The sequence below is a fragment of the Strongylocentrotus purpuratus genome, unplaced genomic scaffold (genome assembly GCF_000002235.5).
Source record: "Strongylocentrotus purpuratus isolate Spur 01 unplaced genomic scaffold, Spur_5.0 spur5_scaffold_6, whole genome shotgun sequence".
Classification (NCBI taxonomy): domain Eukaryota; kingdom Metazoa; phylum Echinodermata; class Echinoidea; order Camarodonta; family Strongylocentrotidae; genus Strongylocentrotus; species Strongylocentrotus purpuratus.
Window position 1 is genome coordinate 55,834,424 of NW_022145612.1, and position 18,918 is coordinate 55,853,341.

Consider the following 18,918-nt stretch of genomic DNA (forward strand, 5'->3'; position numbering starts at 1 on the left):
TTAACAACGTTAAATCTGAAATGTATGGCCCTACAAGTTATAAGTGCCTGTGATATGGTGTAAGATTGAAGCCCTATAAAATTGCACTTTAAAATGATCATGAAGTGCCTCCAAAAAGTAAAGATCTTTGAGTGACCGGTTTTACCATAACAGGTACTCACTTCTCCCAATAGACTGTAGTGTTATAAAAACCGTTAGGAAGACAAATTTTTAAATTTTGATTTCCAATCATATCGTGATTATCAGACAGGTTTTTGGCTAGTAAAAGTCATGGGATTCCTGACTGACCTAAAGGTTTATAATTATGATTGCAGCATGAGCTAAATCCAGGACTTTGTTTAAGAATCTGAGGCAATGTTACAGAGTCACTTTAACGCAATAGAAATTGATGATTACTGCCCTACCCACTGACTTAAATGGAATTAATTTGTAGTCAGTCTGGGACACCTTCTATTCATTAAAGCCAAGCTGTCATGACTTTAAAACTAATGTTCCTTCATTCCTTTTCTGAAACCATAAAAGCTCATGTTCAGAAAGGTCACGGGTCAAAGTTTACAAAATGGAATAGATTGTGATGCTGTTCCTCATTCAGATGGAGGCAACTTCCAAGAAGCTGTGTACTTGATAATCACTATGTCAAGATTGATAGGAGTTACAAAAAGAACATGTATGTGTGACCAAGATTCTTAATCAGTTTTCACCTCTCCTTTGTTTAACAATCTTCTTACAAGAGAACTATAGACGTTACAGCATTTTTTATATCTTGTTATCTATCAACATAAGTTAACAAAATAAAACAGAATTTTTATTTACTGAAATTATGAAAAGGAGATAACATGCTAACATCATAAGCCTCCATCATAAGAAATAAATAAAGCAAAGGTAATTAGCAAACCATGTTTTTAAACATACAGATAATTTAATTAGCATTTTGAATAGATGATAAAGCAAGTGAAGATGCATGTATCTAAATTGCACAAAACAAAGAAAGTGAGAGCATGTTTGTGTAAACATACATAAGTGCAGATAGAAACCAATTCAATTCTATTCAATTTTATTTCTCCAAAGCAATTAAAAAGAATATAACATACATACATGCAGACAAAGTAGAATCCCGCTCTGAAACCATATTGATTATTACTGATGATATTGCATAAAGACGATGATTAATACATTTCTCCAATATAATAGGACGATAATTTCACATAATCTCAGAAATACCACTTTTAAAGATTGGAGTGACTCTAGCTATTCTTTTTATTAGATCAGGAAATATTCACTGTTGCAGACACTGATTAAATATTGCACATAAAGGTTTTGAAATTCAATCTATTACACATTTGATCACTTTAACATTGATTCCATCAAAACCAGCACTAGTATTGGGTTTAGATTCATCAACAATATCTAAGATTTCTTTACAGGTGATAGGTTTGAAAATGTAGTCTGTTCATTATTCTGTATATTCTGTATAAATCTAGACTTTCTGGGAAAACAACAATGTAATTGATGATTTAAGCACAGAGGAATATCACTCATGTTAAGTATGTTTGAAAAAACATTTTTGAGAATTGTTGACAAAGGAAGGCTGTTTTATTGATTGTTCATGTACAGGTGGAAAGCTTGCGAGGCTGTGCAGTGTACATTAGTAATCTAAGCAGCAACGTCTCGGCAAGTAAACTGGAAGGGGATCTCGATGCCGAAGCTGACTGCAATGTCAAGGAGGTCTGCATCATGAAGGTAAGAAAAGAAGAGAAAGAAAGAGATAGAAAGAGGAGGAGAAGAGAGGGGAGAGAGAGAGAGGTGAAAGAGAGAGAGAGAGAGAGAGAGAGAGGAGTAAGAGGAATAGGGGGAGCTAGAGAGAGAAAGAAAGAGAAGGAGAGAGAGAAAAAAAATAAGGAGAAAATAGCTAAAGACATGCAGACAGACATAACAGAGAGAAGTCTTTGCTTATGATAGTTGGCCTCTGCATTTATCTTGATTATTTTTACTTACTCCCATACTTTCAAGCTTTCAATTATGCATTTTTATTTGTATATATTAAGTTGTCACTCTTTATGTAAACCAATTATATTATATACTTTTATTGTTATTTGAATGTTTTATATTTGATTTATCAATAAATGCAGCAACATCTGCTAAGAAAAAATAGAACAAAAAAGGAAACAGAGAATTCATGTGCATAAAAAGAACAGAAAGAAAAATAAGTCTGTGAAATAGATGGATAAAAGATGGACAGGTTAAGAACAGTCAGTGTGAAAATACAGTAAAGTAAGTGAAAAGAAGAACAGAGGGAGAGGGAGATAGAGATAGAAACAGAGATAGAGAGAGGGGGCTGGGATACAAAATCTGAACAAAATTACAAAGAGGACAAAAGAAAGGTGGAGTTGATGGGTCAAAAATGAAAATTAGCAAAATTATTTAATGGAAAGAGAAGGAGATCAGGCAAAATGATACATTTACATGTAACATGAGATCTACAAAAATGCAGAGAAAAGACTTCTCAGTTAAAGTATCATAATTTATGTAGTGAACAAGATAGAGAATGGCATTAATGTGAGAGTAAGAGTATGCAATCAGTGAAATACAATTAGATGGTCAAATTGTGAAAATGGGAAGGCAGAGAGAAATGAGGTATAACAAGTAGTATGAAAATATAACGACTCAGAATTGAATTATTAACTATGGAAAAGTAATAGATGAATTGAAGTGGAATGAATTGAATGCATAATTTGAGGGGGAGTATCCATTACGCGGAGAATTCAGCCATTGTTCGGTCTGCCTATACTACAGGGATATATCGACTCTTAATGATTAAAGTGTTCCATTCACGGAAACAAAAATTATTTGTTTAAAGGCATTGTTTAACAATGTTTCCAGTTTTACAAATCTGAGATGCATGGCCCTACATGTTATCAATGTATGTAATATGGTGTAATATTGAAGCCCTAAAAAAGTTGTGCTTCAAAATGATCATGAAGTGCCTAAAAAAGTAAACATCTTTGAGTGACCAGTTTTACCATACTCATTTTTCCCAGGAGACTGTAGTGGTTTTTTTCGAGACAGTTTTTGAAATTTCAATTTCAAATAAAACATAGCTTGATAATCAGACGGGCCATCGGCTTGTAAAAGTCATGGGATTCTCGACTGGCCTAAAGGTTTATAATTATGATTGCAGCATAAGCTAAATCAAGGATTTTGTTTAGAATCTGAGGCAAAGATACCCAATCCCTTTAAAGCTAGAAGTAGCAAATCAACCTCAAAAACTTCACCTAGCATTCTATGGGCTATTAAGGGATAAGGAGTTTGAAGAAAAGGGAACAGAAGTCGGGTTCTGTGCAAGCCCTGTTTAAGTGAGCAATTAGTACAGGTGCGTTGGGTAGGCTACTCTGAAATCGTTTTTATGATAATTGAGAGTGTTTTTCAAGATGCAAATTCTCTTTACAGTAGTAATATTTGAAGCTAATATTTTTAATGTAGTGTAATGACATGGAACCTCGAACATACAGGAAAATTTAATATAGGTGATTAGTACATTTTATTTCAGATAATGATATGCTTTCTCAGAATAAACAGCAGTAATGCACATAACTGCAATATAAACTGTACTAGCTTTTCACTTACAGTTCATATTTCATAATTTCTATTTAATATTCAACAAAATTTAATGAGTACAAAAACAACATCAACATTGGACAGGCATGTCTGCAAGCAATCGTTGTGCTTATAATAGTTACTTATGTTAATGCATATGCTTTAAAATAATGCTTTACAAATGACAAACCAGAGAGAAAGCTGTAACTATAAGGAAATTTAAATAATTTTGTACTTTGCTGATGACGAAAATGTGACATGCTTCATTTGGTCTTTATATTCATTTGAATAACTTCCTAAAAGTGCACAGCTGCAGATTTCAATAAACAAAATATACCATTCTGCATGTGTCTACCTCCCCTTGCATCAACCCCTCAGGAGCAAAAGATACACAGACAGAGGATGGGAAGTAGTTAATGCAAATTTGCTGACATCCAATTGTCAATTGATTGTGATTTTGAGGAGTAGGCAATTGTTTTGAGAGTGTGCTGATCGAGCTAGCTGCCCTCGCAGGCAGGCAGGCATTGTCACCTGCGAGTGAGTAGAGTGCTGTGTCTGCTTAGAAGCGAGTATTCAGTTGCATCTGTCTTATTATTTGCAGGTGGTTCAGATTGAAGCTCTTTACTAGCATGAAATGATTTAGAAAAAAATAGCAGTTCAGTTCTTCTCAAACCTATATTTAGCAAAACATTGTGCAAATGATGTACATGTATGATGGATAGTTTTTCTGTTTAATTTGTTAACTTTTTCAGGAACAACTTGCTTACAGGCCTCTGCAGATGTTTTAACTTTTTAGGCCTATGTATTTAAAAATAATTTTGAGTACATAGTACTTTCATATTTTCTTCCTTATTTTCTAATGTTGTATAACCTTGTTGTTAAAATTTAGTTTAAACTACTAAAAGTATTTTCAGAGAGATTAAACTGCCATCGTCTTCATCTAAATGATAAACTGTTTGCATTCGTACAGGCATTTAATCTGTGTTCAACTTTGTGCTATTATTTACATTAGATAGTGAAGGGGGTACAACTAGAATTCATGTTCAGTCTGCATTAAATAAAGAGAATGTAATTGGAATAAAAGCAAGAGTTTCTAGCAAGACACCTCCAAGAAGTACACTATGCCTGGAGTCATGACAAGTCAATCCTTAGTGATCCAGGCTTCAAAGTTTCCCCTCTCAGCATCCTCTCTCAGTCCCCTCCCTCCCTGGGATGGACAAACGAGACGGAAAAGGAGGTAGAATTGCGATAGTTGGGTTATTTATGCAGCTTGGTCGGAATCAATTGCAGCTGTGACTAGTGAGAGCTGCTCAAGGAGTCGTGAGATGTCACCATCATCCGTCATCATCCGGGCCCGCTGTTTGAACACCTTGGCAACACACACATTTAGCTCCACTCTGTGAATGATAGATGCGACTCTCTCCTTTCCTCATTAGGCTATCAATGTGTCAATGGGGGATGTCTGGATGGGGGGATGGGAGGATCCTGGCTGGCTGGATGGTTGCAGCATCCAGGGTGGTGCATCTGGGGTCCTCTACCTTCCATGAGTGAGAGAGGAAGTGAGTAAGAGAGAGAGAGAGAGAGAGAAGGAGAGAGAGAGAGAATGAGAGAGAGAGAGAGAGAGAGAGAGGCAGACAGAATGAGAACCCCTTTACACCTCTAATTAAGAATAGAGCTTTGATAGAGAGGAGAACTTAGCTGAACCAGGAGAACAAAAGATACATGTAGGGGAAAGAGTAAGGGTAAGAAGAAGAGTTGTGAGATAGAGGGATGGATGGAGAACATAAAGGGATAGAAAAGGAAAGTATGAGTGGTAGAGAGAGATGCTAGATGGGGAGATGTATTAGAGAGAGGGGCGTTAAGAAAGGAAGGGTGAACGGCTCTCATTCAAACAAATTAAGGCATTAAAGAGTTGGATGAGAGAGATTGATAGAGGAAGATGGATATTCAATGGTCATTGAACCACACTGAGAGCAATAACTAAAGTGGGGAGAGAGAGAGAGAGAGAGAGAGAGAGAGAGAGAGAGAGTTGGAAAGAGAAATGCAGAAAGGAATTGAGATTGAAGTCGTAGAAATGAAATGAAAAACATTTGTATCAGTATGCAGGGAGCATAAATTGTCATGAGGGCATTTTCTCATAAATTGATATAGGAAGAAGAGAATGTTCAGACTGCAAATGAATTGAATCCAAGAGGAGGACATGCCACCAAGGAATCAACTCAAGGATTGAAAGGACTATTGAATGTGATGCAAGCAACAAAAGCCTCTGAAATGTTTCAGAAGATTACAGGACCAAATATGCTTACCAGAACTACATATAATGTGTGTAGCTTTAGGATTATCCTTACCATTCCCCACATAGCCTGCAGCATCTTAGGATAATCAATTTTTATGGAAGCTATATTCACCACTGAGTTGATACTCAAAAATGATAAAAAAAATGATTGGTGTTTTCAATATCAATATCATTGCGTTACTTAACAAATGGAGGTCTTATCAGCAAATTGTCTCAAATTATTTTGTTCTTGTTGTTTTTGCTTTTTTAATCCTCATTTTATAAAAACTAAAAATATAACAGCATGATTATTAAAGTGTTTAATCTGGTCACATGCAATTTGCTTAATTCACCAGGTTTAACAGAGATATCATTTTTATGAGCTTACATATATCTGATTTCATTCTCTAGGCTTACCCTCAAAATGAAGGGAAATGATAAAAAAAAGAAGCAAAGATTAGAAATTCCAACACTGCTAGTCCTTGTCTCACGGTACCAAGGGATTAAACTGTATCAATGTAATACGTTTTATTCCATTTCTTTCATCATTTCATTATATTTGATTGTATTTATTTTTTGCAGGACCTGATACAGAGGAAGCCCAATGGGTATGCATGGGTTCTAATGGCAGACCAGGAATCAGTGAAAAGAGCCATGGATTTCTATTATTCAGGCCAGGTATGTATGATTGATGATCAGCTGAGAGCAAGAAGGACGTTATCTCTGACTATAGATCTATGTCATAGTGTTATAGTTAACGCCCTTCTTGGCTCTGAGCAATTGACATCTTAGTAACTTGATAATGAGCCATCTTTAACATATTAGTTAGTCAGAATTTTTGCTTTGATACATTGGTTATAGGACCACATGAAGTGACATTACTTCCTCAATTATTGAATAGAATTGTGGGCAATGTTGAAAATCAAGCTTGTGCAACATATTTGATATAAGGATCATTGTGTAGCCATGAACTATTACTACCCCTGTTCCTAATTCCTGTAAGTGTAGATAGTATTGAAAAGTCAAAGTTTCACAATCTAGTTGTGAATTGCCGTTTTTGGCATTGTATTTGCATTAAACAAGTATGTGTACCAACTCTAATCTTCAGTATAAACTCAAAGATAGAGACTGTTGCTCATTTCTTTTCTAGTAAGTGCCTAATTATACAGAATATCCGATCGAAATATCGCCCCATTCGGGAAGTGATGTTAGTCATGCATTATAGAGTGTGCTTTGGCCACAGGGGCAGTTTAGAGATATCAATAACATGATGTAATGTCATGTGAGAGAGAGAGAGAGAGAGAGAGAGAGAGAGAGAGAGAGAGACAGGGCTAGACAGAGAGAGAGAGAGAGGGGTAGTAAGAGAATGAGAGGGGGGGATAGAGAAATGACATATGACAGAAGAAACCATAAATATCCTGATGGTAGTAGGCGGACATCTGGTAGACTAAACTTGGAGAATAATTGGAGGTGGGCCAGTCAGTAAGTCAGGGTGGATATATGGGTATCTAGTAAAGAAGGGGTGTTAAGGTATGCTACAGCAATGATTGCCTTCATTGTGTGTTTATGTTTCATTATTTCACCTGAAGCATTGAAAATTAATGCAACAGTATGTAAAATATTGCATTTTGGCAGTATAGAAATATCATTCAATGATAAACATTTCCAGATGCAATATTAAAGCTGAAAAACAATTTCTCCTCATATACCCCTCTTAATGTTATGAATATGAAAATCATACATTTGCATGTATAGGTAGCAAAGAAATGGACATTAATTTGATGTCATATTATTCATGATGCTATCAGTTTTACAACATTTAAGCTTGCATAACTGTAATGAGTGTATTTTAATTAGTACATGAGATTATATATTGCAGGTATTACATAGATTTTATCAAAAACAATTGTCTTATATCTATATGCATGTATTTAAATTAGTTTTCTGAACAGGGCATTATCTCTTGTGGAAGTCATTAGATAACCCCAATGAAAGCTTGATTAGTTATATCAGACTCTTCAAGCGCGGCTTGCATGCAAGGATGTACAGTGGTATGTGGTCATTAGCAGATTGTTTTAATATCCCAGGTTGGTAATGTTAAAAGCCTCCCTAACACTCTCTTGTCATAATGAGAGCAGCCTTTAGCTAAAGATCAGCTTATAGTCAGTTAAGACTAGAGGGAAATTTATACAAAACTTGTATAAGGAATCATTATATTGAGAAAAGGGCATACACACTACTATAGCAACATTGTATGAAGAAACGTATAAAGAAACTGATTTTGAAGAGGAAATTTGACATGACACCAAGCCAATCATCAGTGCGAGCTTACGATAAGCCCCGCCCAGTTATACAGTTTTCGTACAATACAATGATCAGCCTATAGTAGGATCCTGAGTCTTTATAGAGTTTTCATTTGTGGCGATGCTTATCATATTGCTATACAACGAACGTATAGTTACGCAATTAATTTGTGTAGTCTGAATGGGTGGTTAACGAATGAGTGTTTATCTCATTCTGACATGGGATGTCCCGTACACAGCGGCGTAGATAAATTATAGACTCCCCCAACTGTTCTATGGCTGCATTGATTAGGAAAGACAAAGATAATGCTTGACCTTTCATTTGGCTTTTGTTTCAAAGTTTCATGGAATTGACAGTCGAGATGTTTCTTTGGTCATTAGGCATGGGGCTGTGCATGGTGTGAGTTTATAGTTTGGTTCAGATGGAGTTGACTAGTCCTTTTTTTTCTTGTGTAACCCTCTTTATTGGATAGTATTACTCTCTTTACAATAAAATTAGAAGAATACAACTATTTACCAGTTGGATACAAATCAGTATGATATAACTCTAAGCACTTTCCATAATTATAATCTAGCTCCATTATTTTGAGATTGGTATTCAGTTGGTTTTATAAAGTATAATTGCACTGCATGAAAACAAATTTGCAGACTTTTTAAAAATTGGATTTAATGAACTCTAGTAGCAATTACCAATACCTGGTTGTGTATACAGCCAAAGATGAAGCTCTCTTTTCTCTTTAGCCATCTTTCTCTCTCTCTCTCTCTCTCTCTCTCTCTCTCTCTCTCTCTCTCTCTCTGATTCAGTGATGTCAAGTTATTAGTTTTACTTTGTCTGAGGTGGCATCACAGTTCAAAGTACTTTACCACCTTCACCAATGCCTACACGCCTTCTCTTTTATTACCCCTCCGATTAAAACAAAGTCTGTATTAATACCAGGTGAAATGTATATGCTCTGGGAGTGTAGTGGGTGTGGAATCCACCCATCCACCATCCCACACCCCACGCTCTAGTGTGAGCCTCTTTCACATATGATGCTGTAATCCATGTCAAGAAAAAAAGCTTTCATGTTTGTATGAATGACAAGTGGGGCTGAGAGAAATATCGCTGAGTGCGTTATCTATAGAGACCCTCAAATTTTGTTATCCAAGTTAGAACATGTGAGATACAGAAGAGTGAAGCATGCTATACCATGGTTATTCTATTTTGCCAAAGCTGCTTTTTGAGACAGTTTAATACAACATGTGAACATGGCATATTAAGAGGTGTCAGTGTTTATCTATCTCCTCGGAACGGTCTCGCATTGGAGAGAAGGTGAATTAGGTACCTCTTTGAAAGCAAGAAGAGATACTTCAGTCATTGCACCCTTAAGTGTTGTTGATCAGTTAAGATACTTTTTTTTTTAAAGTCTCTTCAAAATATCCATATCACGATTTGTCATATAATTTGAGCACTGAATCGATCATGGAAAAGGAGTGGACTGTAGGTCTTGGTGCATAATTTGCAAATCTAGGATGTCATTTACAATTTATATTATGGTTTTAAAATGATATAAAGACATTATGAGGCTTATTGCAGACTGGACTGGATATATTGTATGATGTATTATCTGAACTTGAAAATATACACAATTGTAGAAATGATCAATTTATATGACTTAAGTAAACTGCCACTTTGATATATGTGGACGAGCACTAATTTGGGCCCCGAGGGTATCACAAGGATAAGTGAGTAATTGATTGCTATTTTGCTATGGATTGCTAAATATACAATCAGTTGATCATTCAATTTATTGTACGATCAAGTACTAAATGTGCTAAGTGTTACGTGACTTGGATCTTTTTTGGAATTCATTTCTGCACAGATTCTAAACACTCCAACAAACTTCATTAATCAACTTCAATGGTGTAAATATAAATAAAAAAAGCTGTAGCAAGTAGTAGATGAACTTACTGTCTTACAAACAAATTTAACTTCAAAGTTCAAATGACCATATCAAAACAATGGTTTACAAAAAGGTGTCCTCTTTCATCTCTATTACAACTTCTTAGTTTCTTAGACAAGGGTTTTTTCACAATCATTCCCGCATGGTTTTGTAACCTGTGAGAATGATATACTTCCTGTCCTCATTACGTTCCATTGAGAATACCTGAAACATATCAGGTATACACAATGGGCTTCGCTTAGATGAGAAATCGTATTACTTGTCCTCGTTACCTCTGCATACAATAGACAAAGTAGACAATAAGCCCATTTACCCTACACAAAAACAAAAAAATTGGAAAAGTATTGTTTTTTTTTTTTAACTACCATGTTCACAACTGGAAAAGCCTGGGAAAAGCAATGGGCTCTTGTTTTCCATCGAAACATTCATTTCTTTAAACATTTTTATTTGTATGTGAGTAGTGTGAATGTGCAACTTGTCACTGCCCTGCATGCGAGAATTCTGTGTCCCAAAACTGGATTAAATTCAATGGTGTTATGAAAGTGTCCAAAAGCCAGCAGAGTTTTGAAAAGATACACCCCAGAGTTTGATATTTTTTTGTGAATTTGTTGTCATGATTATTGGAAGTTTCATAACACCTTCCTACAAAACTCCAGAACAGTTGCGAAAAAGCCAATGTTTTTGATTGCAGTGTGAATGGCCCTGAATTATACAATCCAGGGATAAGACACAACATGAAATCGATACTTGGAATAGGGTTGACATGTTTAAAGGAGAGAAGATTGCAGTATCACCGTGAAATCCCCGGCTGGGAGACGTAGCAACACGTATTAGTTGACTCAAGCCGCCAGGTGTGGCGTCGGCTGCGTGTCGCCAACGACAGCCAAGTTGAGAAGATGCCTTTATGTGCAGGCTCTCAGAGAAAGTGCTCCACATAAATACCCGTTTAATTGGTCCATGTGAACAAATACCGTTTCTTGGAATGGGTGACTCCAATCTTTATAAGAAAGTGGAAAGAGTTCAGAGGCATAGAGTTTTTAAATCAATAATATTAGTGGTAGAATAGTAGAATTAGAAGTGTGTTTAGCATTGGGTTTTTGAAGAATGCAATCTGAGAAATAGAAACTTGATGTAGCAATTTGTTTAATCACTGGTTTTGATCATTAGGCAGTTTGAAGTATACGGAGATTGGTTTTCCTTGATGATTTGATAGAAACAAGTACAGAGACTAACAAAGTGGAGGATGGGTAAATGGAAACAGAAGGGTGAGACAAAGACCGATGGGAGAGATGAGAAGTTCAAGAGTAGCATAGCTATGTATAGAGGTTTTCTATTTTAAAGGACAGAGAAAGAGAGAGAGAGGGGTATAGAGATGGGAGGGATGGAGAGGGGGGAAAGGGGGATAAAATAGAAAAGAGAGATAGGAAAACGGGAAGGATTTTAGGCTAAAGGGTAACTATATGTACATGTGTATATGAGAGACAGGAGAGTGAGAGATGGCAAAACAGAGGACAGAGAGAGAGAGAGAGGGGGGTGGATATATTGATGATTGGAATAATCAAACCCTAAATGAATGGTATGACACCTCATTAGTTGATCTAATCCAGACCAATCTCAATAGATTTAATCTTGTAATCTTATCCCCTCCACTTGTCAAGCCTACCAATTGATCTCACATTCCTTGAGACTGCAAGGATGTCTCACTTATTAGTGATGTGTTTGTATGTTCACCTGCGACACAGACACATACAAAGCTGTGTTCATACATGAATGTTTCTGTTGACTAAAAGGATCCCCACACTTATTAGTGATGTGTTTGTATGTTCACCTGCAACACATACAAAGCTGTGTTCATACATGAATGTTTCTGTTGACTAAAAGGATCCCCACACTTATTGGTAATGTGACACTTGCAAAACTGTGATCACACTTATATGTTTGCCCAAATATGAAGAATGCAATATGTGCAGTATGTTACATATTTGCAGAGACAAGACATTCAAATCTAAATTACCTTTGTGGTATAGAGGGCTATTCTTTGTGTGCAAGATTTTAATACACATAATTTTTATGTTATTTATTAGTGACGTATACATGCATGTCAATGCAAAATTATAGACAAAGATGATATATGGTTAAGTTGGTGTGTACTATTGAAATAGAGAAACTAGATCTCTACCCAAACGTGCCCCCTATTGCAGCGCGTGCCATAACTCAGGCAACCTTGTCACTAGCAATGCATTGTAACCATCCTGACAGACACACACAAGTTTAAACACACCCCCTTGAAAATGCAGTATTTGTTGGGCCATTCCAACCGTGTTAGACTTGTCATCGAGGGTAAATCCCCTAGCCTGATTCAATCGTATTAGGCGTAGAACGACTTGATCCTCCGAAAGTGTATCAACTACTCCCCGGCACCCCCAGCAGAGACCTGATATTTGCTCTGGACATTATTTCTTCAAAGATGTAGGGTTAGGTTCAGGGATGGGTGTTATGACTGATCTATGGTTGAAAGTAGGAATTTTGTTTGGTATAGGAAATTGAAAGCTGGGCAATTGTCAATAGTGAATGTGTTGTATCCCCCCCCCCCCCCTCCGCACTCCCTCCATCCAGACTCATTACCTGAAGGAGAGGTGTCCATGAACAAAGTGACTTTGTAGACTCAAGATCACCTTCTCATGAAAGGCAGGGGTTTAGAAGGGTTTGAACCCTTAAAGATGGTTTTATTTTCAATCAGATTATGGTGTATAAGGGATATCGGCTCACCTTTGCCAGGCTCAACTACCTAGATAGATTTGAGTTTTACAAGTTACTTACTAGTGCATAAAAAAGTGTTCATCTTGTTATGTTGTGGTTAATGCAGTTTATATTGCAATGTGGAGAATTTTAGATAACAAATAAAGTTGATATGTAGATTGGATGCTGATGCAAGAAGCATTTTTCAACATTGTATTTAAATTCGTCGCTGTTTTCACGAAGTGACGGTAGTGAAAAAAAATTGCATTCACTTTGCGTTACGATTTTCCTCACTACCGTCACTTCGTGAAAACAAGGACGAATTATCTGTAATTTGTCAACATTTTGTTTCATACTTATATTTTTCTCTGGTTTGCTCTTTCTTTTCCTTCATTTTTCCAATTTCCTCTCAATTAAATGTTATGTATTTATTATCTCTGCCCCACTCTAATTATCTGTTCTCTCTCGCTCACTCTCTCTCCCTCTCCCTCTCTCTCTCTCCCTCTCTCTCTCCCTCTATCCCTCTCTTCTCTCTATCCCTCTCTTCTTCTTCTCTCTCTCTCTCTATCCTCCTCTTTGCCTCTCCCTTTCTATACAGGCTCTGATGTTTAGCCAGCCTTACATCATCTCTCCTGTCTCTCTCAAGCTACCAGACCTCACCACAGATGATACTACAGAGGATCAAGTCAGGTTTGTACTAAACTATGTTTATTTCAATGTCAAAGCAGATTATTTATACAGAGCAATAACGTTTGTTACATAGTACCTCATGACATTAAATGTTATAAAGGTGAAACAGTTAATTTCTATGTCTCTGTGAACTAACCCTTATTAGCCTATTATGGCCTTTTCTATCAAATTTAGCCCTAAACACTACTTCTGTTAAGCATTCAATTGCAGAATGATCTCCAGTTAAACAGTTAGTAACATTCTGAAAAGCCTTAGGCGCTAGGAGGAGGATTAGATTTGACTGTATATTTGTTTTTTTGAGACAAGATCTTAAATGGTATGAATCTGTGGGTAGTGATACCATCCCTAGAGATTATATTGAGTTCAGGTAATGGTGGGAAAGTTAATTTCTGTCAAACAATTTAGGAAGAAAATGTATATTTGCTCAGTAATTAGCCTAGAAAGAGAAGGAAATCGAGTTAGTACTCTATGTGCAAAAGAGAGTTGTGATTTTCAGATAATGCAATTCCCAAAGATTGTGTTTATACCAGTTTGTTTACATTTTGCTCATCCAACCTACTGCATTATAAACAATTCTAGATCACTTCAATGGGTTGCTTTTTATGCCTCCGCCACCGAAGGTGGTGCCGGAGGCATCATGTTTTCGGGTTGTCCGTCCGTACGTCCGTCCGTCCGTACGTCCGTCCGTCCGTCCCGTTTGACCGTTATCACAATATCTCAAGAACCATTTAAGATTTAAACTTAAGACTCGGGAATAGTATTTATCACCATAGGAAGACGATCTGATTAGATTTTGGAGTACGTAGGTCAAAGGTCACAGGTCACAGAGGTCAACTTATGAAATTCCTTGTATTGAGTTTGTTAGCGCGATATCTCAAGAACCATTTGAGATTTAAACTTCAAACTTAAGGATAGTATGTATCACCATAGGAAGACGATCTGATTAGATTTTGGAGCACGTATGTCAAAGGTCAAGGGTCACAGAGGTCAACTTATGAAATTCCATACATTGAGATTGTTATCATGATATCTCAAGAACCACTGGAGATTTAAACTTCAAACTTAGTGATAGTGTGTATCACTATAGGAAAACAATCTGATTACATTTTGGAGCACGTAGGTCAAAGGTCAAGGGTCATAGAGGTCAACTTATGAAATTCCATACATTGAGATTGTTATCATGATATCTCAAGAACCACTGGAGATGTAAAAACTTCAAAATTAAGGATAGTATGTATCACCATAGGAAGACGATCTGACTAGATTTTGGAGCACGTAGGTCAAAGGTCAAGGGTCACAGAGGTCAACTTATGAAATTCCATACATTGAGATTGTTATCATAATATCTCAAGAACCACTGGAGATTTAAACTTCAAACTTAATGATAGTGTGTATCACCATAGGAAGACAATCTGATTAGATTTTGGAGCACGTAGGTCAAAGGTCAAGGGTCACAGAGGTCAACATGAAATTCCATACATTGAGATTGTTATCATGATATCTCAAGAACCACTGGAGATTTAAACTCCAAACTTGTTTAAATTGCTCTATGGCGGAGGCATCATTTTCGACTGCGCGCAGTCAAAATTCCATCTAGTTTCCTGTATGTGAAAATGCATTACTGGAACTACAAAGTAGGTTAAAAATGACCATCCTCGGTATAAATAAATTCATTAAAGTAATGTTCTCTTGGAGTCAGTGTGTTGTAGGGGATTTCCCTGCAGATTAAGTCTCATAAAGGGAAGTCAATTGACTAATGCCATCAAATAAAACTGCCATCTTTCTGTTTTCTATTATAAACACACTATTATGCTGATTGCTTTGTCACATCAATAAACTACAGGAGCATCTTACTCTACCGGAGAACATGACATGCATACTAAATTTGATAATTTTTAATTTGCTTGATGAGTACTGAAAGGGTATTAATTCTCTTTGGGAATGGTCATGAAAATGTAAAGATTAGAATTTCAAGATTTCAACCTTTTGGGGGATTCAAATGCACCAAGTTGACATCATGTAGTAGGCTAAAAAAAAATGAATGAAATAAGCCGACACCATTAACTCATTTTTGAAAAAGAAGAAAATGTTGTTCATTTGTTTGAATTACCTGACTGTTAAGAAAGCTTGTGCATGCTTGTAAGTAAGCAACCAGGATACAGACAGCTTTAAGTCCTCTCTGAGGGACTTGGCAATGAAGATTAATGCCTTACCAAAGACACTAGTGCATTGACTTGGTTTGTAACCTGGGACCTCTCGGTTACGAGACCACAACTCTACCACTAAGCCAGCACACATCCATTAAACATGTTCAAGATAAAAGCCTCCTCAGTAATTATTTCCATTAAAATCATGAAAATAAGATCTAAAAAAGACTGTTACATTATATTCATGTGTGAGTTTGCCCTTTTAGTTCCTGTCATGTTAGATAATGTGATGTGTGTACGTCTAATTTCTTTTCATTTGGATTTCCATTGTATGTAGAGTAGTGTCAATTTATCTTCACTCTTTGGCTTCAGTCACACTGTCAATGTTAATATAATTGTGTATATATTCAGGCTGTTATCTGTCCCATGTTGGTCTCGTAGGTGTGACTGGGCCGGGCATGATACTTATATCCCATTCCTTTATATTAATTATGAGCATGCATTTTCAGCTTATCGCTGACAAATTAAGTTTTGTCTCATTATAAATCAGCCTATTAACTTATGTTGTAGCTTTAAAAGATTTTTTTTCTAACAAATGTCATAGCAGAGTTTTTGATTTATACACATTGTGTGGTCTATGAATTCCACAAAAAATGACACACTTTCAGATGAAAATGTGTTCTATAGCTTCTGAAGTAGTTTCTGATCTGGGTATAAAACTTATAATAAAATCTTTGTGTGTTTGTTTGCTTGTTTTGTTGTGTTTTATTTTCCATTGGGAAGTTATAATCTGTAATAATCTGAAACTCTGATAAGATATTTCATGATGAAGAAGTATATCTCTGACTATGAAATTTCAATGTTTCCCTATTTATATGTTTATGCTAATTGTTGTACTTCTACACATGTCTTTCTTCTGTGAAATTTGTTGTAGAGGACGTGTTGCACAAAAACGAATTATTCATCAGGACTCGTTTTCCATGTTGTTGATAAAATGGCAAAATGTAATAAAGGATCTGATCACAGAATCTATTACACAGATGAGATCTGTATAAGAGACAAATACTGTCATGGGATAATCTCTGTTACTCTGGCTACACATTAAAAAGATGAGCTTTCACATGTTAAGTGTGTATCACGGCAGCAATGCCCTTTTGTGAAATGTAGACTGTCAAACGTTTCCAAAAGCTTTCCAGATTTGCGCGAAAATTAGCCCATCCCTGGCTCTCGCATGATTAGCTCATCATTGGCTTACGACTGCTTGTCTTGGAATAATATCTCGTGTTCCATTCTGGGAAGACTGGCCCAGAAGACAAGGGATGGAGAAGTCATACATGAAACAAGCCCCTTGAGAGAGACTCCATTTGTCACTTGAGGGGAAATCATTGCCATTTATCGATCGCAGCCAAAGCTTGACAGTTTGGAAGTGAGCAGCACTTAGGCTGAAAGAGGAGGTGTAGTCAGAGAATAGAGTCATTCCATCTCCCTTATAGACTCTCATCATCATCATCACACCTCCAAGTACCATTATGTAAAGGGGCAGAAATGGATTGTTCAGCAAAACAAGTGGATTTCATTGCACCCTTCATTAGCGATATCTACTTGACTTTCCCTAAAACGATGCATCTACGATTGCTTCCTCTCAATTGCTGTTCGTTTTCATTGATCTACTGCTTAACAATTATTTCATTGTTTTCTTTTCTTGCTTTTTTCAAGAAAGGGCAATATTCATTAGTTTTTGTCATCTGATGAGTATTAAATTTGTGGTGTTCTTGTCTTATCTTTTGACACATTGATGGAGGTGCTGATGAAGATCCATTCTGTTGTCTTTTCTCACTTTTTTTTTCTAACAGGATGGGGATTATTTATAGGTGTTTGCCATTTGAAAGTATTGACTTTGTGTCATTCTTGTATTTATCTTTTGACATATTGATGAAGGTTGATGATGAGGATGTATCGACAGTAAGAGTGATGGTTGATTTAGTATTTATATTGACAAAGGTTAACATTTTCTTGCCAGCCTAGTCAATATTTGACAATGCTTTGATTAAGTAATGGACATATGCATACAAACTGTGCAGTAAATGATGCTTTTCTAACATCTAGACTAATAAAGATATTACATTCTGAGTTTTATGTGCCCGGGTATTTGAGAGTTAACATATTACATCTCAATTAAAAAGTATTTGCAGGGTTTAGCTCCTGTCAGCTCTTTCAACTGTGTGATGATGCCGCAATGAGAAACCAAACAGACACACTGGAGCTATGTGACGGAAACAAAATTAATGATGCTTTTCTGACATCTGAGATAAAAGTAGATATGTTAACAATGATGTGCAGGGCCTTCCTTCTGGCATCATTCAGACATCACTCCATTTAAATGATGTCTGTTGGATATTTGATGCCAGACAAAGTGGATTGTATAAAAAAAAATCCTTTCTCTCCCGTGGCACTGAGATTCATTTTGTGAGTCTATTGAAAAGACGGATCTCTAATATTTGAACATTATGCTGACATGGATATGGAAAAGGTCTGGTAAAATCTACTCACTTTGGCTGGAACCATGTGACCTTAATACTAACATCCAGTAGGTATGTCTACCTGTCAGGTGAGGAAAAATGATGAAATGAAGAAGGAGAACTACTTATTGAAATCCTGTGGGTAGTCTAGATGTGACTTTCTCAACATGTTATAATGTTACTCCCCTTAAAACACTTTCCTTCATTTTGGATATCAAATCACAGAAGGTTTACTGCGATGCACCCGACCATTCCATTCCCAGTATAGCTTGGAAAAGCTGCTTCAGGGATTACCCTACCTCATCAAGATTCAAGATTTCTCTTATTTTTTATGTTATGGTACTCTTGAATCAACAAATTAGAGTCAGGCATATAGGCAAAACAGCATTTACCTAGTTGAGAAGGAAGTTAGAGAGTATTCATTTGATATTTTGTTTTAAATATTAAGTATACTGACTGATTTTATATAGTCTACCATTTCTTGTCATCTGTTCACTTCATGCTGGTCACCAAGATCACTTAAGAATTTATTTTATTTCAGTGAAAGAAGATCAAAATACACTATATCTCTCCATTTTATTCTCTCCTCTTCTCTCTCTTCACTTTATCCTTAACAATAATTGAATCAAACAGTTTTGTAGCTGCCCGACAAAGACTTAGAAATAATGGCTATTCATATGGTAATTCAGCCTGTTCTTTCCCATTTCT

At 36.3% G+C, this 18,918-nt stretch overlaps 1 protein-coding gene across 1 annotated transcript in view; it reads left to right on the forward strand.

The window, feature by feature from the left end:
- Positions 1–18,918, forward strand: part of LOC581313 — a 62,190-nt gene that overhangs the window by 36,690 nt on the left and 6,582 nt on the right. Inside the window, exons 16-18 of the mRNA XM_031000424.1 lie at positions 1,615–1,740; positions 6,452–6,547; positions 13,453–13,544. Of these exons, the coding sequence (XP_030856284.1) occupies positions 1,615–1,740; positions 6,452–6,547; positions 13,453–13,544 (314 nt within the window). The remainder of the gene's footprint in view (positions 1–1,614; positions 1,741–6,451; positions 6,548–13,452; positions 13,545–18,918) is intronic.